Raw genomic sequence first — 26,091 nt, forward strand, 5'->3', positions numbered from 1 at the left:
GACTTCCCCTTGCTGGCTCCCCGGTGTTGCAGCTTCTTGCCCACTCCTTTCTCGTGGGGAACTTGCACTCAGCGGTGGGGGAGGTGGATTCCTCTGGTCGGGGCTCAGCATGGTATCCAGCCCAGGACTTCCGGTCCGGCGTCACTCCACGTTGGACTCTGGTCCAACGGGCGACTCCCCCGACGCCACTGACTCCCTCTGGAGACGCTGGAGAAAATGTTTCAATCGAAGCGAGAGGGGGGTGTTCAAGACGCCGCGAGGCTGCAGCGGCGCTCTTACCCCGTCTCTTCGGTAGCACAATCTAATTTTTATACCCAAGGCAATGAAGGGTTAAGTGATTGCCTAATGTAACCAGGGTTAAAAAGTTACTTGAGTGAGAAAAAAACAGGGTTTGAAGAGGATTTTAAAAGGTTTTTAAAGTAAAGAAAGTCTGTAATGTAAGATCTGTGTTTTTTTTTTATTTTGAGAAGTATGGTTTGTGTATTGTTTGTATTGGTGCAGTTTTGAGGTTGGTTGTTGCTGATCTCTTGCACGGGTTTGCTATCCTCGTGCAGAGATCAGCAACAGCTGGCGTGAACATTCTAATTGTTTAGATTTGACAGTTGGGAGGGTGACTTGGTTCTGTGAGGAGGTTGTTTTGGCTTGTGTGGCTCTTGTGAAGGTAATTATAGTTGAATTATTGAATTTTGAATAGGAATTGTAGGTTGTGGTTAAAGTTGAAGTTTGATTCATAGATTCTGGTAATTTCCAAGGTTGAAATATTTCTTTCTGGCGGAGGTGAAAAAATTGTTTTATCTGTGAGACTATTGGGTGTTAGAAATAGTCTGTGAAATTTCTGTGCAATTGTCGTGAGGGAATTTTGGTGAAGAAAATTTGATAAACTGTTTTGGAAGCTTTTTTAATATCTTCTGTAAAATTTTATTAGGATTTTGGGTTTTATTTGTGTTTTGCGATATAGGAAATTTGAGTGTATTTTAGAAATAGGAAATTCTGGGGAGGGAAAAAGTATAGGGAACATCAATTATCTATTTTTTTCCTAGCTTAGAAAGTATATTTAGGCAATTTGGGGTTATTAGATTAGATTCCCTTATTGTTTAAGTCAGAGTAGTGGGTGGGTTCCAGCAAGAGAGATTCTGCTAGCAACTGCGCGCCTACGTGGTACCACTACATAGCAAGAACATAAAGCCTTCAAATACCCAAATCTGAGGAAAAAGAAGAACTTTACAGAGGGGGAAGTAGAATCTCTTTGTTTAAAATTTGATTTATAGCATTTGTTTATTAAATATTATTTCTATATTCAATTCTGAATCCTTAGTGCTTCTTTATATTTATTCTATTATAAGTTTAATAACTATTTTTATTTCAAGGTTCTACCATATTATTATATATTATTATTTTGTTTATGTAATTCACCCCTGGGGAAGGTATTCAATTTACCCTCGGTGTGCACAACTACTAAAACAAATCTTATTTCAAGAGGGATACCTTTTACCTCAGTCTGAGAAGGAGGGGGTTACACTAAGATCACAAGGGGCAAGCAGTGGAATTTGAACCAGGCATCCCTGGATGTCAGTGCGCCAACCAACTGGCTAGACTTCCACAGGCAAAATTTTACCGCACTTCTAAAACAGTCCCTTCCTCCGTGCAACGCACAACACTATTAGATGCATGGTAAACAGCACCCTTGTACGAGAAATGGAGGTCAAATCGCTCAGACCTAGTTCTGATCTGAATGCTTACCACTGACTGCCCGACCTCACTTCTGACATGATTCTCCACATCTGCTTGCATAATTCTGGGCAAATCACACTACAGTTTACAAGAGATTATCAGACACTGTAATAAACCATCTCATTATGGACTTGGCGGTTGAAGTGGGCCGTATGTGGAGACTCTCTGAAGAGAACCTCCTAAGAGTTTATAAGGCACCTTGCAATGAAATCTCCCTTAATGGTCAGTTAATTCTCTTTCCTTTGATTTGGGGGGGGGGGGGGCGAGGAGAAAGTATTTGAAATCGAACAAAGGGGAAGTTGTTTGATTACCAATAAACCCCAGCTGAGAGAATTCCAGGATCATCCAATCTTCCGAGGGCTGTTGCAAGGCAAAGTTCTTCATTGTGCTCAGATAATTTGGTTTGGCTACAATATCATCTTCCAGCTGCAAAGAGAGGGAGAAAAGCTCTGGAAACTCAGATATAATCTCTGAAGCCCCTATCCCATCCTTCTTAGTCACATTTTTCCATCACCTTTTCCATATAGCACAAGATAAGTTACATAGAATAAGCACACAAATAAATTAGATACAAGCACACAAATTAAGCATACAAACTCAGCACAATATCAACTTTTCTGGTTCTAGGGTTCAAGACACAGATAAAGCACAGTTACTTACCGTAACAGGTGTTATCCAGGGATAGCAGGCAGATATTCTTGACTGATGGGTGACAGCACCGACGGAGCCCCGGTACGGACAATTTTAGAGTGATTGAATTTGGAAAGTTCTAGCAGGCCGCACTGCGCACGCGCGAGTGCCTTCCCGCCCGACGGAGGCGCACGGTCCCCAGTTAGGATAAGCCAGCTAAGAAGCCAACCCGGGGAGGTGGGTGGGACGCAAGAATATCTGCCTGCTGTCCCTGGATAACACCTGTTACGGTAAGTAACTGTGTTTTATCCCAGGACAAGCAGGCAGCATATTCTTGACTGATGGGTGACCTCCAAGCTAACAAAAAGAGGGATGGAGGGAAGGTTGGCCATTAGGAAAACAAATTTTGCAAAACAGATTGGCCGAAGTGTCCATCCCGTCTGGAGAAAGCATCCAGAAAATAGTGAGATGTAAAAGCATCTGTAGATGCTGCCATAGCTCGAACTCTATGGGCCGTGACAGAACCTTCCAGTGACAGTCCGGCCTGAGCATAACAGAATGAAATGCACGCTGCAAGCCAATTTGACAGCGTACGTTTAGAAACAGGACGTCCCAATTTATTCGGATCAAAGGACAGAAAGAGTTGGGGAGATGATCTGTGGGGCTTAGTACGCTCTAAATAGTAAGCTAGAGCCCGCTTACAGTCCAAAGTATGCAGAGCCTGTTCTCCAGAATGAGAGTGAGGTTTCGGAAAGAAGACAGGCAGAACAATGGATTGGTTGAGATGGAATTCCGAGACAACCTTAGGGAGAAACTTTGGATGTGTACGCAGAACCACCTTGTCATGATGAAAGACTGTAAAAGGTGGATCCGCAACTAGTGCATGTAGCTCACTGACCCTCCTGGCAGAGGTAAGGGCAATAAGGAAGAACACTTTCCAAGTGAGGAACTTGAAAGAAGTTGTAGCTAGAGGTTCAAACGAAGGCTTCATTAAGGCAGAGAGAACCACATTGAGATCCCAGACTACAGGAGGGGCTTTAAGAGGTGGTTTCACATTGAAAAGACCCCGCATGAATCTGGAAACCAAAGGATGAGCTGAGAGAAGTTTCCCATGAACTGGCTCATGAAAAGCAGCAATAGCACTGAGGTGGACTCTGATGGAAGTAGACTTGAGACCAGAGTCAGACAAAGAAAGAAGGTAATCCAACAAGGTCTCCACTGCCAGGGACGTAGGATTATGATGATGGAGAAGACACCAGGAAGAAAATCGTGTCCACTTCTGATGGTAACATTGCAGAGTGGCCGGTTTCCTGGAGGCATCCAGAATAGAACGAACGGGCTGAGATAACAGAGTATCACTTGAAGTCAGTCCGAGAGATACCAAGCTGTCAGGTGTAGAGACTGGAGGTTGGGATGCAGAAGGGTCTCCTGATGCTGTGTAAGTAGAGAAGGAAACAATGGAAGAAGAATAGGCTCCCTGGAACTGAGTTGAAGTAGAAGGGAGAACCAATGCTGCCTGGGCTACCGTGGAGCGATGAGAATCATGGTGGCTTGTTCCCTCTTGAGCTTGAACAAGGTTCGCAACATGAGAGGAAGCGGAGGGAAAGCATACAGGAATAGATTGGACCAATCCAGGAGAAATGCATCCGCTGCCAGACGGTGAGGAGAGTAGAGTCTGGAGCAGAAGAGGGGCAGCTGGTGATTGTGAGGAGCTGCAAAGAGGTCTATCTGAGGAGTGCCCCACCGAGCGAAGATGGACTGTAGAGTTAAAGGATCGAGTGTCCACTCGTGAGACTGGAGAATTCTGCTGAGCTTGTCCGCTAAGGAATTCTGTTCCCCCTGAATGTAGATAGCTTTCAGGAATAGTTGGTGATCTGTGGCCCAAGCCCAAATTTTCTGGGCTTCCTGGCACAAGAGGCGAGATCCTGTCCCACCCTGTTTGTTGATGTAGTACATCGCAACTTGATTGTCTGTGCACAGCAGGAGGACTTGAGGAAAGAGAAGATGTTGGAAGGCCTTGAGGGCATAAAACATCGCTCTGAGTTCCAGGAAATTGATGTGATGCTTCATTTCCTGGGCTGTCCAAAGGCCTTGAGTTTGGAACTCGTTCAAATGAGCTCCCCAGGCATAAGGGGAGGCGTTGGTGGTGATGACAAGTTGATGAGGAGGTAGATGGAACAGAAGACCTCTGGAGAGATTTGAGGATATCAACCACCATTGTAGAGACTGACGAAGAGACGATGTCACAGATATGTGTCATGAGCAAGGATTCGTTGCTTGGGACCACTGGGTAGCTAGGGTCCACTGAGGAGTGCGCAGGTGAAGACGTGCGAAGGGTCTGACATGAACTGTGGAGGCCATGTGACCCAAGAGTATCATCATTTGCTTGGCAGAGATGGAACTTTGTGGGAGTACCTGCTGACATAGAGATTGAAGAGTTTGAAGACGGTTGGACGGCAGGAATGCTCTCATGAGGACTTTGTCCAGCACCGCTCCAATGAATTGAAGTCTCTGAGTGGGGATGAGATGAGATTTGGGAAGATTGATCTCGAACCCCAGAAGTTGTAGAAACAGGATGGTTTGGTTGGTGGCCAGGAGCACTGTCTGAGATGAATTGGCCTTGATTAACCAATCGTCCAAGTAAGGAAAGACCTGAAGGTGGTGAGAGCGTAGAAAGGCAGCCACCACAATCAGACATTTGGTGAACACTCTCGGAGAGGAGGCAAGACCGAAGGGCAGCACCTTGTATTGGTAATGACAATGATTGATCATGAAGCGGAGGCCAGATTGACGGGTACATGAGTGTATGCCTCTTTGAGATCGAGGGAGCATAGCCAGTCGCCTTGATGGAGAAGAGGATAAAGAGTTGCCAGAGAAAGCATCTTGAATTTCTCCTTGACCAAGCATTTGTTGAGATTGCGAAGATCTAGAATGGGTCTGAGATCCCCTGTTTTTTTGGGGACCAGAAAATAACGGGAGTAGAATCCCTGCCCCTTCTGATCTAGAGGAACTTCCTCTATGGCGTTCAGAAGGAGGAGGGATTGAACCTCCTGAAGAAGGAGAGAAGACTGAGAGGTGTTCAAAGCAAACTCTTTTGGCAGACTTTGAGCAGGAAGTGTCTGAAAGTTGAGAGAGTAGCCGTGGCGGATGATGTTGAGGACCCACTGATCCGATGTGATGTTTTCCCAACGGCTGATGTAACAAGAAAGACGTCCTCCTATGGGTCGAGGGAGATGGGTAGATGGTGGAATACTGGCTATGCTTTGGAGAACCACGTCAAAAGGGTTGGGTAGACTTTTGTGGTGGAGGAGGCTTCACCTGTTGCTGCTGGGCTGGTCTAGGAGGTTGTCGCTGTTGTTGGCGCTGACGTCTAGGCTGTTGAGTAGCCGGTGGCAAGGGACGAGAAGCATAGCGGCGCTGGTAGGCGGATTGTTGGTGAAAAGGCCGAGCAGGTGGAGTCTTTTTCTTAGTCTTCAGGAGAGTATCCCACCGAGTCTCATGGGCAGACAGTTTTTGTGTAGTGGAATCTATGGACTCTCCAAAGAGCTCATCACCTAAACAGGGAGCATTTGCTAGGCGGTCCTGATAATTTACATCGAGCTCTGAGCCATGCCAACCGACGCATGGCGACAGACATAGCCGTGGCTCTAGACGTCAATTCAAAAGTGTCATAAATTGACCTAACTAGGAATTTTCGTAACTGGAGAAGAGAGGAAGAACAGGCATGAAAAGCAGATTTTTTGCGGTCAGGGAGGTACTTTTCAAAAGCAGCCATGTTTTGTATGAGGTGCTTTAAATAAAAGGAAAAATGAAAAGCATAATTCCCTGACCTATTGGCTAACATGGCATTTTGATATAAACGTTTGCCAAATTTGTCCATGGCCTTTCCTTCTCTGCCAGGAGGGACTGAGGCATACACACTAGCTCCCGCTGATTTCTTAAGAGTGGATTCTACTAAAAGAGACTCATGCGGGAGCTGAGGTTTGTCAAAACCAGGAATGGGGATAACTTTGTACAAGGAGTCCAATTTACGAGGAGCTCCTGGGAGTCTCAAGATTTTTATAAAAGGTCTCCCGTAAGATGTCATGGAGAGGAAGTTTGAGAAATTCCCTTGGAGGCTGGTCAAAGTCCAGAGCATCAAGGAAAGCCTTGGATTTCTTAGACTCAGCCTCCAAGGGAATAGAAAGAGATTCACACATCTCTTTTAAGAAAGAGGTAAAGGATGTGGAATCCTGTTTAGAAGAGGGATCTGCAACAAGTTGATCCTTTTCATCAGAGGAACACTCACCCTCAGACAGAAAGGGCTCTTCGGAGTCACCCCACAAATCAGGGTCCCTGAGCTACGATCTCGAGACTCCGGAGTGGAGGGTTCCAGGTGTCGGGATTTGCGCGCCGACTTACCCGACCTCATAGACACGGTACCAGGAGATGTTACATGCTGTGTCGGCACCGAAATCTGCACCGCCTGGTGTTGAGCTCTCGGTTCCGGTGCTAAGATTGGCATCGAAGTCGATGAAGCAGTGTGGACCGGTACCAACAAAGTGGATGCCGATAAAAGAGGGCGCTCCACTATCGGTACCGGTGGCTCAGACCGGACCGGGACTGGAAGGCTCGGTGTCAAAAGTGCGGGAAGGAGTTGTTGCAACTGTTCTTTAAGTTGCACTTGCAGGACAGCAGCAATCCGCTCGTCCAGCGAAGGCACCGGTACCGCCTTTTTCTTCTGCGGTACCTGCGGTGCCGCTCTACGCCCCGAGGATGAGGAACTCGATGTCGAGGGGCTCACCTCAATAGGGGCGAAGCGCTTCCGTGGGCGCCTCGAGATCGGCAGGACTGGACTCGCTGCTACTGAGACCGGAGGACGCTCCAACGGGGAAGGCTTCTTAGCTGGCTTACCTGCGGGATGCGACGCCGGCGCGGTATCATGCGGTGTCGACGAAGTAGGTACTGACTGAGATGGGGCCGATGTCGGTGCCGGTGCTGCGGAATCAGACATCTCGGCGCCAAATAACAACCGCTGTTGGATCTGTCGGTTTTTTAGAGTTCTCTTTTTTAAAGTCGCACAGCGGGTGCAGGTGGACGCTCGGTGGTCAGGACCAAGACACTGCAGACACCAGTTGTGCGGGTCTGTGAGTGAAATTGGTCGAGCGCACCGCTGGCACTTCTTAAACCTGGAGCATGAAGGTAAACCTGGGGCATGAAGGTAAAAACGGCTTCTGCCAAATCGAAGGCCGAGGCCTCGATGGTGGCAACAGGCCCCGTCGGGGCGAAACCGAAAAAATGAAAAAGAAAACAAAATTAGTTTGTTTTTTTTTTTAAACAAAGAAACGAAAGTAAAAGAAGGAAATAATATTTCCGAACAAGTTTACGCGAGCGGGAAGGTGATAAGGAACAAAAGTTTTCAACAGCCGTTGAAACGTGCGTCTTCTTAGCTCCGCGGAAACTAAGAAACTGGGGACCGCGCGCCTCCGTCGGGCGAGAAGGCACTCGCGCGTGCGGCCTGCTAGAACTTTCCAAGTTCTTAGAGTGCAATCACTCTAAAATTGTCCATACCGGGGCTCCGTCGGTGCCGTCACCCATCAGTCAAGAATATGCTGCCTGCTTGTCCTGGGATAACTTGGTTTATGTTCGTGTTTGATTATGGCATATGGTTTGATTAGAAGACTGGCTATTTCTGGTGTTGTAGTCTTGATATTATGGGTTCTGGTTTGTAAGGAGCTTGGTCATAGGAGAGGTGGTTTGTTTCTTGTTTGGTTTCTGATAGTCATAGCCCAGGGGTAGGCAACTCTGGTCCTCGAAGGCCAGAATCCAATTGGGTTTTCAGGATTTCCCCAATGAATATGCATTGGAAGCAGTGCATGCAAACAGATCTCATGTATATTCATTGGGGAAATCCTGAAAACCCGACTGGATTCTGGCCCTCAAGGACCAGCGTTGCCCACCCCTGTCATAGCCTGTTGGGTGGGGGGTTTTTTTTTGGGTTTTTTTTTTGGGGGGGTTAAGGTATTTTTCAAATAGATATGTTTGTAGGCTTTTACGAAAGGATTCCACCATTTTGCTGCCAGGTATGGGAAGGTTGTAGAGTGAATAATTTTGGGTGGTGTTTTGATTAAATTCAACATATAGTCTGGTGTTTTGCCATGGAAGATTAAAAAGATTAACATACATAGTTTAAAAATACACAAAAAAAAACAAGATGAGATCTAAACTTGTTTTAAATCTTTTATAGTGGTTACACTTGAGTAAACCATCTCTAGATTTCAATATCCAGACCCTTTAGGGTTTTTGTTTTATCTAATCAACTTGATATTCCATCTATGACTTACATTAAGTCCTAAGGTGACTCATAATAATAAAGCAATAATAATAAATATAATAATAAAGCCCTTTCAGGCTTCAACCAAAACCAACAAGGCACCTCCTCTCTCAACCCGCTACAAATTTTTTTAACTGGGTGTTTATTGGATACATACTAGAAAACCACCAATTCCCCTCATGCATGCCCAACATGCATATTTGATCCCACCAGAGAAAGGTACTCAGCAACAGTCCCTGTAGGGCAAAAACACTGATAAACACCATCTTCTTTTTTTTTTTTTTACCCTCACAGGCTCCCTAGTTAGGGTTACCATATTTATGAAGAGAAAAAAGAGGACACGTGACCACACAAAAACAGGAAGTCACTGCAGAATGAAGGCTTCTGGGGAAGACCAACTGCAGCAGGCTTACCTCAAAGATTAAATATGCAAAAGAGGAAGAAGGTGAAGAACAGGGAATAGGAAATCCTGGACAAACTCTTCAAATTTAGAAAGATGTCCGGACACCCTTCTAAAAAGAGGACATGTCCGGGTAAATCAGGATATCTCTAGTGATCTGGAATATAAACACCTGAGTTTAAAAATATATAACAATGTTCGAAGCCCCGATAAGGTCAATTTAAGGGATAAGACAATGAGGCCTAGCAACTGGTTCCCAACACACTAGGCAGAACTCAAAATATATAACAATGTTCGAAGCCCTGATAAAGTCAATTTAAGGGATAAGACAATGAGGCCTAGCAACTGGTTCCCAACACACTAGGCAGAACTCAAAATATATAACAATGTTCGAAGCCCTGATAAGGTCAATTTAAGGGATAAGACAATGAGGCCTAGCAACTGGTTCCCAACATACTAGGCAGAACTCTATGGCCAGCATCTGTTGACCATTCTCTCCCTCTGGACTGTAAGTTATGAAAATACAGTACTCCCCCGAAGTTCGTGGGGGTTGCGTTCCCGGAATTTCAAAAAACCATGAATATTGGATGTGGTTTAGGAGCGGAGGTCGGAGGTGAGAGAAGGCTGCAGGGGTGGCGGCGGTGCTTGCGGATCGGGGGGTCTGAGAAGATCTGAATAGGGCGGCGGGTGCTGCTAGTGCTGATGCGGGCGGTGGTGCTTGCGGATCGGGGGGTTGGAGGATGCGCGAGGCGGTCAGAAAAAACCGTGAATGACTGAGTCCGTGAATCACAAACCCGCGGGGGTATACTGTATTAGGAATTCATTGTTCAGTGTTGTAGGCCCCACCCTCTAGACTTCTTTAAAATCTAACATATCTCTAAAATCCTATTTTTATGAAAAAATATATGGATCTTGAAGCATGTTCAACAGGCTTGGAACTCTGGCAATGCCATGCTATGAGGCCCACAGGCCCACCCTGCTTTGACTGTACCAAAAAAAGGTGATATTTTAAACCCCATTATCCTCTCCTTTTTTACTTTTCCCTTTCTCCTTTTCTGCCCAATGAAATGTAATGGCTGTTCCTTTCATTTTCTTGTTTATACATTTTTAATTTATAGCTGTCAACCATGTAGCTGCAACTATGATAGGTGGTATAATCAAAATAAACCTAAATTTGAACTTGAAAGCCAACCTCACCAGCTTACCTTTTACAATAGGGGCAGCTTGTTCCTTTGCTCCCATGACTGTGCTGTTCTTCTTCTGCTGCTGCTACTACTATTAATTATTTCTAGAATGCTACCACACGCTGTACAGAGCCACGAAGGAGACAGAGTGTAATAGGGCAGAGTACGGTACTGGGGTTCAAGAAAGGATTGGACAATTTCCTGCTGGAAAAGGGGATAGATGGGTATAGATAGAGGATCACTGCACAGATGTGGGCCACCGCGTGAGTGGACTGCTGGGCACGATGGACCTCAGGTCTGACCCAGTGGAGGCATTGCTTATGTTATCCCAGGACAAGCAGGCAGCATATTCTTTACGCATGGGTGACGTCACTGACGGAGCCCCGGTACGGACCTTTTTAACTAGAAAGTTCTAGTTGGCCGCACCGCGCATGCGCGAGTGCCTTCCCGCCCGACGGAGGAGTGCGTGGTCCCCAGTTTCTTCGTTTCTGCGGAGCGAAGAAGATGCGTATATTCTCAACAACCGTTGAATCCACCTTTTTGCCTTCCCGCTCGCGTTTTTTCTCTCTATTTTTCTCCCTTGCCCTTCGGGTTTTTCTCTTATTTTATTAAAAAAAAAAAAAAAAAAAAAATTTGATTTTTTTACTTTGTTTTCGTTCCAGCCCCGGCGGGGCCTGTTATCACCATACAGGCCTCCGGGTTTGATTTTGCGGAGGCCGTGTTTCCATTCTGCCCCCGCAGCGGGTTTTAAGAAGTGCCAGCGGTGTGCACGGCCCGATCTCCCTCACTGACCCACACAATTGGTGCCTTACAGTGTTTGGGTCCTGAGCATCGGGCGGACTCCTGCACCGCTGTGCACTCTTAAAAAACGTATTCTGAAGAATCGACAAATCCAGCAGATCATCCTCTTCGGCACCGCATCTGCGATGGAGCTGATGCGTCGACTACGGTACCGCCAAAATCGGCACCCACCACTTTGACGACGCCCGATCCTTCATTGGCGCCGCTGGCGCCAGGTAAGCCGGCTAAGAAGCCTTCCACTTCCCTGGAGCGCCCTCCGGCCACAAGTGGCGACACCGGCCCTACCGGCTTCACGCCGACCCCAGGAAACGCTCCGCCCCGATCTCGGTGAGTGCCTCATCATCCGGCCTCCTCATCGCTGGGGGCGTGGAGCGGCACCTAAGGAACCGAAGCAAGAAAAAAAGCGGTTCCGGTGCAAACCCCTGGATGACCGCATCGTGACCATCCTCCAGATAAATTACAGGAACAGCTGCAGCAACAACTCCAGCACCTGTTACCTACCGACCATCTTGGCACCGCTCCTTTCGGTACCAGACCGGCCTCGAGCCTTACACCGCCCAACCGGTATCCACTCCATCGGTACCCGCTTAGCTCTTTCCATGCCAATCCTCTCGGCTGAGCACCTTCGTGCCCATCCCGTGCGTCATACCCACGCTGATGCCGATCCTCCTCGGTACCAGGAGGATCCTACTAATAATAATAATAATTTTTTATTTTTATATACCGTCATACCGAAAAGGTTCTAGGCCGTTCACAACACAAATAATTTTTTTTTTTTTTTTTTTAAAGATTTGGAGCCCCCCCCCCCCATTTGCCTCCTCTTTGGTGACCCATACGCTTCCTTTTTTTTCACTCTCTCCACTGCCATCTCAGCTGTTTTATTTATTTATTTATTTTAAATCTTTATTAATTTTCAAAATGAATACAAAGTGCCAGGAATTATACAGACATTAATAATCAACGTAAGCACTTAAATTCCAGCAATAACAGTACAGAAGAAAAATATCCCTCCCCTCCCATCCAACAATTTAATCAAGAAATAACCAAAAAGATATCCCCACCCACCCTGTCCTGGATATGTATTTATTTCTTTTAAAAAAATTTATATACCATTTAAAACTAAACGGTTTACAAAATTTACGTACACCGTATTTAAAATGAACACATAATAAAAAATGAATACATATTTGAATAAACATATAGTAAAATAAACATAAAAACAATCTTCAAGGATAAAAAAGATCATGGATAGTTTATCAACTTTATCAAAAATAACTTTAAAAAAAAAAGCATCTACAAATAGCTGCGTCTTTAGTAATTTTCTAAACCTACCACAGCAATTTCGCATCTGGCCCACCAAAGAGTTCCATAACTTAACTCCTGCGCAACAGAAAGTCATTTTCCCGGTTTCAACATGTCTTCAGTAAAGCTAAATTTTCAGAATGCAAAGATCTTTTGGGTATATAGCTGAATATATTACTTTTAAGCAATTCTGCGCCCTCACCTGGAGTACTGCGTCCAGCACTGGTTGCCGTACATGAAGAAGGACACAGTACTACTCGAAAGGGTCCAGAGAAGAGCGACTAAGATGGTTAAGGGGTTGGAGGAGCTGCCGTACAGCGAAAGATTAGAGAAACTGGGCCTTTTCTCCCTCAAACAGAGGAGATTGAGAGGGGACATGATCAAAGCATTCAAGGTACTGAAGGAGATAGACTTGGTAGATAAGGACAGGTTGTTCACCTTCTCCAAGGTAGGGAGAACGAGAGGGCACTCTCTAAAATTGAAAGGGGATAGATTCCGTACAAACGTAAGGAAGTTCTCTTCACCCAGAGAGTGATAGAAAACTGGAACGCTCTTCCGGAATCTGTCATAAGGGAAAACACTCTCCAGGGATTCAAGACAAAGTTAGACTAGTTCCTGCTGAACAAGAACGTGCGCAGGTAGGGCTGGTCTCAGGGCGCTGGTCTTTGACCAGAGGGCCGCCGTGTGAGCGGACTGCTGGGCAAGATGGACTACTGGCCTGACCCAGCAGCGGCAATTCTTATGTTCTTATGGGATGTTTCCACACATAAGTTGATGGCAAATCATCACTGCTTTATACTGGATTCTGAAGACGAATGGAAGCCAGTGTAATTTTTTTAAGATATGGTGAAATATGGTCATATTTAGACAAACCCATTATCCAAACTCTCCCCAGGTCTTTCAAACTCTCTCTCTCTCTCTCTCTCTCTCTCTCTCTCTTCCTCTTCTTTCTATATCGAGTCTCACAGCCCTGCTCATACCTCTCATCCAGTGGCATAGTGCGGGGGGGGGGGGTGGTGGTCTGCCCCGGATACGGTCTTCCTAAGGGTGCGGCTCCTGTCCGCCCTACCCCACTCCTCTCCTTGCCGCACGCACGCACCCGTTGCCTTCCCCCATACCTTTACTTCCCCGGTGCAAGGTTGCTGCCCGCATTGGCACTCTCTCTGACATCACTTCTGGGACCTACACCTAAGAAGTGATGGCAAAGGGTGAGCCGACACCGACGTGGGCATGCTGCTCATGCCGGAGAAGTTAAAAAGGTATTGGGAAAGGGGAGGGGCACACATGTGGTTGGGGGGAGGAGTGCCACCAACCCGGGTGCCACTCGCACTTTCTATGCCACCGGTCACACCCAGTAACCTGGGCCCCTTTTATCATCTTCCCAGTCCCTGTTTATTAACCCCTTCCTTAATTTCCCAATCTTCTGCCCTACCAAATAGCTCAGTCTGTCACTCAAACACAATCCATCCAAAACCTTGGGTCCACTTTACACTCCTGTTACTCAGCCAATCTTACAACTTGGGTAGAGAAGACCAGCAGAAGACTAACTGGGCACATGGAGTGGGAAACTCAGAATCTGCCTTCCTGCCCTTCCGCTTTACCCATAATCCCCTGTCTATATCACTATATATGTGTTGACCAATATGTGTTAAAAGGCATCATGTATGCAGGTAAATTAGGGAAATCCCTTTTCTTCAAATTCACTGAGCTTTGGAACAACCTCCCTGCCCCGCTGCGTAACCCAGACTCATTCCAATTATTCCAAAAGCATCTGAAAACCTGGCTTTTCTCCAAAACGTAAAGCTATCTATTTAAAATGTAAAACTAGCTATCCTCTTCATAATCTCTAATTTCTTATTATGTCCTTCCCTCATTTATTGAATTTACCTGTAAACCATGCAGAGCTCTATCTTTATGGAGATGATTCGGTATACAAACTTAAGGTTTAGTTTAGTTTAGTTGACCTTGTCTTTCCTCCTCCATACTTTGGTATCCATTCCCAGGCCCTTCCCACTCTCTCTTCCCCTGCATATGCGCTTGCTTTTCCACTCCACTCCACCACAATATGTCTCCTTTCCCTTTTCACTGCCCAAGCATCTTTCTTCCACTATCTGCCAGCCTCAGCCCCATCCGTAACTGATCAATTGATGAATCTTAACTCAATGTGGGCACTTGTTTCTTCAGTCTTGCTGCTTTTGCTGGCACTGCCATCACCACCCCACAACATCTTTGAAAGGCAAGAGGCAGCATGCCCTCTCTCATGAGGAAGTGTCTTTTAAAGATGCTGTACTGCCAACTGCAGCACCATCAGAAACAGATAATAGTTCAGTAGGCTGAAAACCCACCTTTTTGAGATAGCCTTCAACTCATAAACCCTACTCCCCCTCCGCTCACCACCTTAGCCAGCAGATTAACCGTCCCCTCTAACTGTAACCCCTATCCTGGCGTCCTGTTTGTCTGTATAGATTGAGAGTTCATTCAAGCAGGGACTTAAGAACATAAAGCACAGTTACTTACCGTAACAGGTGTTATCCAGGGACAGCAGGCAGATATTCTTTACGCATGGGTGACGTCACCGACGGAGCCCCGGTACGGACCTTTTTAACTAGAAAGTTCTAGTTGGCCGCACCGCACATGCGCGAGTGCCTTCCCGCCCGACGGAGGAGTGCGTGGTCCCCAGTTAAGATAAGCCAGCTAAGAAGCCAACCCAGGGAGGAGGGTGGGACGTAAGCAGGCTGCATATTCTTTACGCATGGGTGACCTCCAAGCTAACAGAGAGGGAGGAGGGATGGTTGGCCATTAGGAGAATAAATTTTGTAACACAGATTGGCCGAAGTGACCATCCCGTCTGGAGAAGGCATCCAGACAGTAGTGAGTAGTGAACGTGTGAACTGAGGACCAAGTGGCAGCCTTGCAGATTTCCTCGATGGGCGTGGAACGGAGGAAAGCCACAGAAGCAGCCATAGCTCGGATCCTGGTGGGTCGTGACAGCACCTTCCAGTGAGAGACCGGCCCGAGCATAACAGAACGCAATACAGGCAGCCAGCCAGCTGGAAAGCGTCCGTTTAGAGACAGGACGACCCAGACGGTTAGGATCGAAGGTCAGAAAGAGCTGAGGGGACGAGCGGTGAGCCCTGGTACGATCAAGGTAGTATGCAAGGGCACGCTTACAATCCAGCGTGTGCAACGCCTGTTCCCCAGGATGAGAATGGGGTTTAGGGAAAAAGACAGGCAACACAATGGACTGGTTGAGGTGAAAAGCCGAGACCACCTTGGGAAGGAATTTAGGATGGGTACGCAGAACCACCTTATCATGGTGAAAAACAGTGAACGGTGGATCGGCGACCAGTGCATGCATTTCACTAACCCTCCTGGCAGAGGTGATGGCAATGAGGAAAAGCACCTTCCATGTTAGAAGTTTGAGCGAAGTTGTGGCAAGAGGCTCAAAAGGGGGTTTCATGAGGGCTGATAAATACCACATTCAGGTCCCAGACGACAGGAGGAGGCTTCAGAGGTGGTTTGACATTGAAGAGGCCTCTCATGAACCGGGAAACCAGTGGATGAGCCGTGAGAGGTTTTCCGAGGATAGGCTGATGAAACGCAGTGATGGCACTGAGGTGGACTCTGATTGAGGTAGACTTGAGGCCAGCCTCGGACAGAGAGTCCAGTACAGTTTCCACCGCTAATGAGGTGGGATCGTGATGATGCAGGAGACACCAAGAGGAGAACCTGGTCCACTTCTGATGGTAACATTGGAGGGTGGCCGGTTTCCTGGAGGCATCCAAAATGCGACGGACAGGCTGAGACAGATTCTCTGGAGAGGTCAGCCCGAGAGAAACCAAGCTGTCAGGTGGAGCGAAGACAGATTGGGGTGCAGTAGAGATTGACGTTGCTGTGTAAGTAGAGTAGGAAACACAGGAAGAGGAATGGGCTCCCTGGAGCTGAGCTGAAGCAGGAGGGAGAACCAGTGTTGGCGAGGCCACCGAGGAGCGATGAGAATTATGGTGGCCCTGTCCCTGCGGAGTTTGGATAATGTCCGCAACATCAGAGGTAGTGGAGGAAAGGCATAGAGGAACCGATCCGTCCAGTCGAGCAGGAATGCATCTGGGGTCAGACGATGAGGAGAGAAGAGTCTGGAACAGAACTGGGGCAGCTGATGGTTGTGAGGCGCTGCAAAGAGGTCCACCTGCGGAGTGCCCCAGCGAGCAAAGATGGAGGGTGTTGAAGGGTCCAGCGTCCACTCGTGAGGTTGAAGGATGCGGCTGAGATTGTCGGCCAGGGAGTTCTGTTCGCCCTGGATATAGACAGCCTTGAGGAAGAGATTGCGGGCCGTGGCCCAGGTCCAGATGCATAGAGCCTCCAGACAAAGGAGGCGAGATCCGGTGCCGCCTTGCTTGTTTATGTAGTACATGGCGACTTGATTGTCTGTGCACAGGAGAAGGACCTGAGGGCAGAGAAGATGCTTAGCAGGCTGAGTAGATTGAGAACGAGCCTGAGTGTGTTGATGTTGCTGACGGGGCCGCCGAGGTTGTTGTGAAGGCGGATTGAGGGGTCTGGCAGAGAATCTGCGCTGGTACGAGGACTGTGGTCTGTAAGGACGAGCAGGTGGAGCCTTTTTCTTAGGTTTGATAAGGGTGTCCCACCTGGTCTCATGGGCGGAGAGCTTCTGGGTGGTTGAATCTAAGGACTCCCCAAAAAGTTCATCCCAAGACAGGGAGCGTTGGCTAGGCGGTCTTGGTGGTTGATGTCCAAATCAGATACCCTCAACCAGGCCAGGCGGCGCATGGCAACGGCCATGGCAGATGCACGGGAGGTCAGCTCAAAGGAGTCATAGAGCGCACCATAAATTTTCGCAGTTGAAGGAGGCTGGAAATTTGCTGTTGGAAGAGCGGAACTTTGCGCTCTGGGATGTATTTTTGAAGGGCGGACAGTTGTTGCACCAGGTGTTTCATGTAAAATGAGAAATGAAATGTGTAATTGTTCGCCCTGTTGGCCAGCATAGCGTTTTGATAAAGGCGTTTGCCAAACTTGTCCATCGTTTTGCCTTCTCTGCCAGGAGGGGTGGATGCATAAACACTGGAGCCCTGAGTTTTCTTCAAGGTAGACTCAACTAGGAGAGACTCATGGGGTAGCTGAGGTTTGTCAAAACCTGGGATCGGGATGACCCTGTAAAGGCTATCCAGCTTACGGGGGGCCCCAGGAACGGTGAGTGGGTTCTCCCAGTTCTTATAAAAAGTTTCCCGTAGTATGTCATGTACGGGTAACTTGAGAAACTCCTTGGGAGGCTGTTCAAAATCCAAGGCCTCCAAAAAGGCCTGGGATTTTTGGAGTCAGACTCGAGAGGGATGGAGAGAGCCGCTGACATCTCCTTGAGGAATCTGGAGAAGGAGGATTGCCTCCGGCTTAGAAGGGCGCTGAGGGCTCCTCGTCCGATGATGATGCGTCCTCCTCGGTACCGGGAGGGGAGTCCTTCCCATAAGTCCGGGTCTCTGACATCTAGTGGGTGCATGTCGAGACATCGGGGTGGGAAGGCTCAGTATGGTGGGTCTTGGATAGAGACTTGCCAGAGCGTACCGAGACATTACCGGGAGAGGAAGATCGGTGCTGGTCTCGGTCCCGGGAAGAACTGCTGCTAATGAAACTCAAATAACAAGTCAAAGGCAAAGCTCATTTCAACGCACTGAAAGCAAACCTACCTGCACATAGTACGTTCCTTTTGACTGCGCATACATCATTAAAAAACAATAGTCCAGATTCTGCTTTGTTCGCCACCTGGAATAAGGAAAAGACTGATTAGGGACACAGGACAGGAAGCCGTATACTCCAAGTGGCCATATAACCAGACAATTCCTTACACCAACATATTCAGCTGCCTACTGTTTTATATCCAGGTTAGGGAAGCTGATTCAACCCGTCACGACATGCATGTCAAGTATCGGGTGGTGATGTACAGAATTGTAGTACAAGCTAACAACACCAAATGACAGTGTTCCTGTCCCCAGGTTAAGGGGATGGGACTTGACATTATCTACTTTTTCTGTATGGTTACAATCAAAGTGGTTTACATATTTCAGACAGGTACTTACTTATTTTGTGCCTGGGCAATGTCTTGCCCGGAGTCACAAGGAGCTGCAGTGGGAATCGGACTCACAACCTCAGGGTGCTGAGGCCAGCTGCTCTAACCACTATCTTAGGTTTACAAAGCAGAGGGTGGTAGTGGGCACACAGGTAGCAAGCATTCGGGAAAAATAATGATCACATAAATCAGGCAGTGGAGGGCACAGTGTGGTGGTCGGAAAAGTGGAAATGTGCTGGACAAAGTGTATAGCCTTCGATGGAGACTGTCCCAAATGAAGTTAGTTGAGCTGAGAACTTTTCAGCATCCCCCTCATACATTGGGCTATTTTTTCAAAGTAATTGGGTGAGATTATTTAAAAAAAATATATCTGGCAACACTGGTCTCTAGTCTTACCACATCCATGCTTCAAAAACTGGAGGATGACACAACGACATTCTTTGTCTGGCACAAACCTCTATGGAAGGGTTCCCAATACATCGATCGCGATCGACAGGTCGCTCGCTCAGGCGACCCCAGTCGATCGCAGAGCGGGTTCCCTTCTTTCCTTCTCTTTTTTCCACTCTTGACTGGTCCGCTCCTGAATTCTGCTGCTGCTGCCGCTGCTCAACATTTTTAAAAAAAAAACGGCTTGGAGAACTTATGCTCCGGGGGCTAACGTGTGCTTTTACTGGCTTCCCTTCTCTTCTCTCTGGAACCGGAAGTTATGTCGGGGGGAGGGGGGAGGGGAGTGAAGGCACACACATGTTAGAGCCCCGTTCGCGGGCTACAGCGGGAGACAGGTCAGTGAAGCTTGCGATTTGTTCTTCTTGCTGCCAGGTCCTGCCTACTTTCTGTTTCGTCAAAGGCAGGACCCGGCAGCATTTCTCCCAATAGGTCGATCTTGGGCCGATAAGCCTTCCTCTCCCCGACGTCATTTCTGCCGTCGGAGAGGAAGTTCTGGCCAGCGGAACTTCCTTTCCGACGGCAGAATTGACGTCGGGGAGAGGAATACTGGTGGGCCCGAAGCAGGGAGAGCTTGGCAGGCGGCTTTGGGGGCCTGTTATCCGATGGCAGCGGCAGTGGCAATGGCTTGGGGGAGAGCAGGGAGGGAGAAAGAGGGCAGGCAGGGAGACAGAAGGAAAGAAGAGAAACAGAAAAAAAGAAAGGGGGCATTGAAGAGAGAAAGAAAGAGAGGGCAGGGAGAGAGGAAGAAAATGTTGGGGGGGAATGAGGTCAGGAGGAGAGGAAGCATACAGGCTAAAAGAAGGGAAGAAAGATTGGATGCACAGTCAGAAGAAGAAAGTGCAACCAGAGACTCATGAAATCACCAGACAAAGTAGGAAAAATGATTTTATTTTAAATTTAGTGATCAAAATGTATCTGAATTTATATCTGCTGTCTATATTTTACACTGTGGTCCCCTTTTACTAAACCGCAATAGAGGTTTTTAGCGTCGAGAGCAGCGCTGGGCATTCAGCGCAGCTCCCTGCGCTAAAAACTGCTATCGTGGTTTAGTAAAAAAGGAGGGGGGTATTTGTCTATTTTTGTATGGTTGTTAGTGAGGTGACAGTGCATAGAGTCATCTGCTTTGACCTCTTTGAAAAACCCTGGAGTAGGAATGATGATTAACATTTTCTATGCGTCATTTTAAAAGTAGCTCGCAAGCCCAAAAAGTGTGGGCACCCCTGCTCTATGGGATGCTTTCAAACAAACAAGAATTAGTATGACCATGTGAGCCTGGGATTACCTGACTCGCTCCTTGGGGTCGCCAAAAGATTCCCGAAGGCGAGAGAAATCTGGATAGAAGTTTGGAGAGGGGGAAATAACTTCCAGGAGGCCAGACTGCATTTCATTTGGAAACCTGAAAGAAAGATGGAAATAGTAAGTGCAGTCTTCCTTCAAGACAAGCCGTCATCACATTTTTTTCTCTTACCGTTCAGCACAGAAATCAAACAAATAAATACAAATAATAGAGGACATCTTTCTAACGGTGCAACTTAATACATCTTTTAACTAACTTTTGGAAGTCTTTTATGGGTCACAAAGAGACTGTGTAAGAGATATGGCTAGAAAATACAATGTTATCTCGTGCTCATTTCAATTCTGGATCTTTACTTAAATGTACTGAAATGGACTAACATGGTAACTATACTAATTTTCTGGTTCAGTAGATGACCGTAAAGGCCATCCAGTCTGCCTGCTTCCTTTGCAAATACCAAAACAGTCTATTCAATCATCCACACATTATGGGGTTGATATTTAAAGGCACTTAACTGGCTAGCACAATAGGGTTGTCCAGAAAATCCTAAATTAGGAGAAACTTTACTAATTAAAGTTTTTCCCGTGCTTGATCACAAAATATTTTTTGTACAATTGTTTCATTTTAACTGCGGTGGCTGGCATTTTGACTAAATGCTGACCACCGTGGTTCAATATCAGCTCCTAAGAGACTGGACCAAAAATAATGCACTATTCCACCCGAAGTACTTAGGGCCTCCTCTATCAAACTGCGCTAGCAGTCTGTAGTGTGGTGAGCCGCGCTGAATGGCCCGCGCTGCTCCTGACGCTCACAGAGTTCCTATGAACGTCGGGAGCAGCGCGGGCCATTCAGCGCGGCTCTCTGCGCTAAAAACTGCTAGCGCTGTTTGATAGAAGAGGCCTTTAGTATTTAAACCTATCAGGTCAAACACCTCCTGTGTCAGGCCAATTGGAGATAAACAATGAAGGCTCAGACATCATGCTGAATGCTAGGGTCATTGATCCACCTTTTTCAGCCCACATGATTCATTTATGAAGAATAGATGTGGGCACTTCTACCTAGAACAGGGGTCGGCAACCTTTTTACAGCAAAGAGCCAATTTATTCAAATTGCTTGACCCAAAATTTACAAAGAGCCACAAGCTTTTCTCTGCTCTAACTTCTTACAGGTCTCTGCACCGCTCAACCCTCCCTCTTCTGCCCCTCCCCCAAACTCATAGCTAAGGTTCTCTCCCCTCTCCAGGCTGCGACCCTTTAATCTCCCTCCCAAACTCACGATTTCCCCCCCTCCGGGCCTACTGAGGTATCTGGTTGTCCAGCAGCGTCTTCGTGGCAGGAGCACACAAAAAATAGTCCACCAAAAAACAGTCCAAGAAACCAGAAAAAAAGCTATCTTCTTCCTGTTTTTTGTGGACTATTTGTTATTTGATTTGTTTTCACGAGACACCTTTTGGGGATTGAGGAACTCGGTAATGGGGAACAACCTCCAGCTGAAGACGCCAGTTATTGGGACGCCAGTTATGAGTTAAGTTTTGCTTTTTCTACTATTTCTTTATGAATGAGTCTTTGGACTGGTAGGGCAGGGAGATTGTGCTATGATGTGGCAGATGTAACCATTACCGTATGAATGGTTTATATCACTGACTGAGCACTTTTCATTCATTTGATTTATTTGTCATGTAAATAAAAGGCACACCAATACTGGGTTAGTGTTTTGTAAGGGAATCTGGGCATCGGATGCTGTTCTAAAACAGGCAAGTGGTTCCCACCCCAGCCAGTAAGTTTCATGAATATTCATGAGAGAGATGTGGAGGTAGGGCATGCAAATCTTTCATATGAATAGTCATTGTGGCTATCCTCAAAATCTGACTAGATAGGATGCCTTCAGGACTACGTTTGGGAATCACTGGCATAAGAACATAAGAATTGCCATACTGCGACAGAGCGAAGGTCCATCAAGCCCGTTTCCAATAGTGGCCAACCCAGGTCCCAAGTGCCTGGCAGAAACCCAAAGAGTAGCAACATTCCAGAGCTCAGATTGTGATGTCATAATGCCTCATTCCACAAATGCCTAAGAGCCAGCCTCATCAGCGATGTCACAATGCCTTGATTGTCCTATACTTGGCTCACATAAGAGTTGCCATACAGCACAGTTACTTACCGTAACAGGTGTTATCCAGGGACAGCAGGCAGATATTCTTAACGTCACCGACGGAGCCCCGGTACGGACACTTTTAACTAGAAAGTTCTAGTTGGCCGCACCGCGCATGCGCGAGTGCCTTCCCGCCCGACGGAGGAGAGCGTGGTCCCCAGTTAAGATAAGCCAGCTAAGAAGCCAACCCGGGGAGGTGGGTGGGACGTAAGAATATCTGCCTGCTGTCCCTGGATAACACCTGTTACGGTAAGTAACTGTGCTTTATCCCAGGACAAGCAGGCAGCATATTCTTAACGCATGGGTGACCTCTAAGCTAACAGAGAGGGAGAAGGGATGGTTGGCCATTAGGAAAATAAATTATGTAACACAGATTGGCCGAAGTGTCCATCCCGTCTGGAGAAGGTATCCAGACAGTAGTGAGTAGTGAACGTGTGAACTGAGGACCAAGTGGCAGACTTGCAGATTTTCCTCGATGGGCGTGGAACGGAGGAAAGCCACAGAAGCATGCCATAGCTCTGACCCTGTGGGCCGTGACAGCACCTTCCAGTGATAGACCGGCCCGAGCATAACAGAACGCAATGCAGGCAGCAAGCCAGTTGGAGAGCGTCCGTTTAGAGACAGGGCGCCCTAGACGGTTAGGGTCGAAGGACAAAAAGAGCTGAGGGGACGAGCGGTGAGCCCTGGTACAGTCAAGGTAGTATGCAAGGGCACGCTTACAGTGTGCAACGCCTGTTCTCCAGGATGAGAATGGGGCTTAGGGAAAAAGACAGGCAACACAATGGATGGGTACGCAGAACCACCTTGTCATGGTGAAAAACAGTGAAAGGTGGGTCGGCCACCAGTGCATGCAACTCACTAACCCTCCTGGCAGAGGTGATGGCAATGAGGAAAAGCACCTTCCATGTCAGAAATTAGAGTGAAGCAGTGGCAAGAGGTTCAAACGGAGGTTTCATGAGGGCTGATAAAACCACATTCAGGTCCCAGACGACTGGGGGAGGCTTCAGAGGTGGTTTGACATTGAAGAGGCCCCTCATGAACCGGGAAACCAGGGGATGAGCCGTGAGAGGTTTTCCGAGGATAGGTTCATGAAACGCAGTGATGGCACTGAGGTGGACTCTGATTGAGGTGGATTTGAGGCCAGCATCGGATAGAGAGAGCAAATAGTCCAGTACAGTTTCCACCGCCAATGAGGTGGGATTGTGGTGATGCAGTAGACACCAAGAGGAGAACCTGGTCCACTTCTGATGGTAACATTGGAGGGTGGCCGGTTTCCTGGAGGCATCCAAAATGCGACGGACAGGCTGAGACAGATTCTCTAGGGAGGTCAGCCTGAGAGAAACCAAGCTGTCAGGTGGAGCGAGGACAGATTGGGATGTAGTAGAGACTGATGCTGCTGCGTAAGCAGAGTAGGAAACACAGGAAGAGGAATGGGCTCCCTGGAGCTGAGCTGGAGCAGGAGGGAGAACCAGTGTTGGCGAGGCCATCAAGGAACGATGAGAATCATGGTGGCTCTGTCCCTGCGGAGTTTGAATAGCGTCCGCAACATTAGAGGCAGTGGAGGAAAGGCATAGAGGAACCGATCCGTCCAGTCTAGCAGGAATGCATCCGGGGCCAGATGATGAGGAGAGAAGAGTCTGGAACAGAACTGGGGCAGCTGATGGTTGTGAGGAGCTGCAAAGAGGTCCACCTGAGGAGTGCCCCAGAGAGCAAAGATGGAGTGGAGTGTGGGAGGATCCAGGGTCCACTCGTGAGGTTGAAGGATGCGGCTGAGATTGTCGGCCAGGGAGTTCTGTTCACCCTGGATATATACAGCCTTGAGGAAGAGACTGTAGGCCGTGGCCCAGGTCCAGATGCGGATGGCCTCCTGACAGAGGAGGGGAGATCCGGTGCCGCCTTGCTTGTTTATGTAGTACATGGCGACTTGGTTGTCTGTGCACAGGAGAAGAACCTGAGGGTAGAGAAGGTGCTGGAAGGCCTTGAGAGCATAGAACATGGCCCTGAGTTCGAGGAAGTTGATGTGATGCTGACACTCCTGATGGGTCCAGAGTCCCTGGGTGCGAAGATCTCCCAGGTGAGCTCCCCATGCATAGGGGGAGGCATCTGTGGTTATGACCATGGAGTGAGGGGGTAGATGAAAGAGTAGACCCCTGGAAAGATTGGAGGAGTTCAACCACCATTGAAGAGATTGCTGAAGAGACGATGTCACAGAGATGGGATGAGAAAGAGGATCCGTGGTCTGTGACCATTGGTTGGCCAGAGTCCATTGAGGTGTCCTGAGGTGGAGTCGCGCCAGAGGGAGCACATGGACTGTCGAGGCCATGTGGCCCAGGAGGACCATCATTTGCTGAGCTGGAATGGAGCGACGGCACCTGACGGCAGAGATGGAGCAGGGTCTGTTGGTGGTCTGAGGGGAGAAACGCCCTCATCAGAGTGTCGAGGACGGCTCCAATAAACTGCAGTCGCTGTGTGGGAAGCAGATGCGACTTGGGGTAGTTGATCTCGAACCCCAGGAGGTGGAGGAAGGAGATGGTGTGCTGAGTGGCTTATAGCACAAGAGGAGACATAGGTGCTTTCACTAACCAATCGTCCAAGTAGGGGAACACCTGGAGGTTGTGGGACCTGAGAAAGGCCGCCATCACAATGAGGCACTTGGTGAACACCCTGGGTGATGATGCGAGGCCAAAGGGTAGCACTTTGTACTGGTAGTGACGGTGCTGAACCTGAAATCGAAGGTAGCGACGTGAAGACAGATGGATTGGAATGTGAGTGTAGGCCTCTTTGAGGTCTAGGGAACATAGCCAGTCGTGTTGAGAGAGAAGAGGGTAAAGCGTGGCAAGGGAGAGCATTCTGAACTATTCCTTGATCAGACACTTGTTGAGGTTCTGGAGATCGAGGATGGGACGGAGGTCCCCTGTCTTCTTGGGAACCAGGAAGTAGCGGGAGTAGAATCCCTGACCCCTTTGGTCTGGGGGTACCTCTTCGATGGCATTGAGAAGAAGGAGGGATTGGACCTCCCTCATGAGGAGGAGGGATTGGGAGTAGTGAGAAACAGACTCTATGGGAGGATTGTCTGGTGGAAGAGTCTGGAAGTTGAGAGAGTAGCCGTGGCGAATGATGTTGAGGACCCACAGGTCTGATGTGATGACCTCCCAACGGTTGAGGAAGAGTTGAAGGCGTCCTCCGATCGGCTGAGGAAGAGGCAATGATGGTGGGAGACTGGCTATGCCCTGGAGAAAAGAGTCAAAAGGGCTCAGATGGTTTTGACTGAGGGAGAGGCTTGGCAGGTTGGTGAGACTGTGAGCGTGCCTGAGTTTGGTGTTGCTGACGAGGCCGGCGAGGTTGCTGTTGAGGTGGGTTGAGAGGTCTGGCTGAGAACCTGCGTTGGTAGGAAGACTGCTGTCTGTAGGGGCGAGCAGGTGGAGTCTTCTTCTTAGGTTTGATCAGGGTATCCCACCTGGTCTCGTGGGCCGAGAGTTTCTGGGTGGTTGAGTCCAGGGACTCCCCAAAGAGTTCATCACCAAGACAAGGTGCGTTAGCCAGGCGGTCTTGGTGATTAATGTCGAGGTCAGAAACTCTCAGTCAGGCCAAGCGCCTCATGGCGACCGCCATGGCAGATGCTCGAGAGGTCAGCTCAAAAGAGTCATAAATGGAGCGCACCATATACTTCCGGAGTTGGAGAAAACTGGAAATTTGTTGTTGAAAAACCGGGACTTTACGCTCAGGGATGTATTTTTGTAAGGAGGAGAGTTGTTGCACCAA

At 48.0% G+C, this 26,091-nt stretch overlaps 1 protein-coding gene across 1 annotated transcript in view; it reads right to left on the bottom strand.

Annotated features, from left to right (window-relative positions):
• MGAT4B (alpha-1,3-mannosyl-glycoprotein 4-beta-N-acetylglucosaminyltransferase B) overlaps positions 1-26,091 on the bottom strand; it is a 519,490-nt gene that overhangs the window by 83,432 nt on the left and 409,967 nt on the right. Inside the window, 3 exon segments of the mRNA XM_033927559.1 lie at positions 2,043-2,157; positions 18,058-18,133; positions 20,167-20,280. Of these exon segments, the coding sequence (XP_033783450.1) occupies positions 2,043-2,157; positions 18,058-18,133; positions 20,167-20,280 (305 nt within the window).

Source organism: Geotrypetes seraphini, chromosome 18, assembly GCF_902459505.1.
Source record: "Geotrypetes seraphini chromosome 18, aGeoSer1.1, whole genome shotgun sequence".
In the NCBI taxonomy this organism is placed as follows: domain Eukaryota; kingdom Metazoa; phylum Chordata; class Amphibia; order Gymnophiona; family Dermophiidae; genus Geotrypetes; species Geotrypetes seraphini.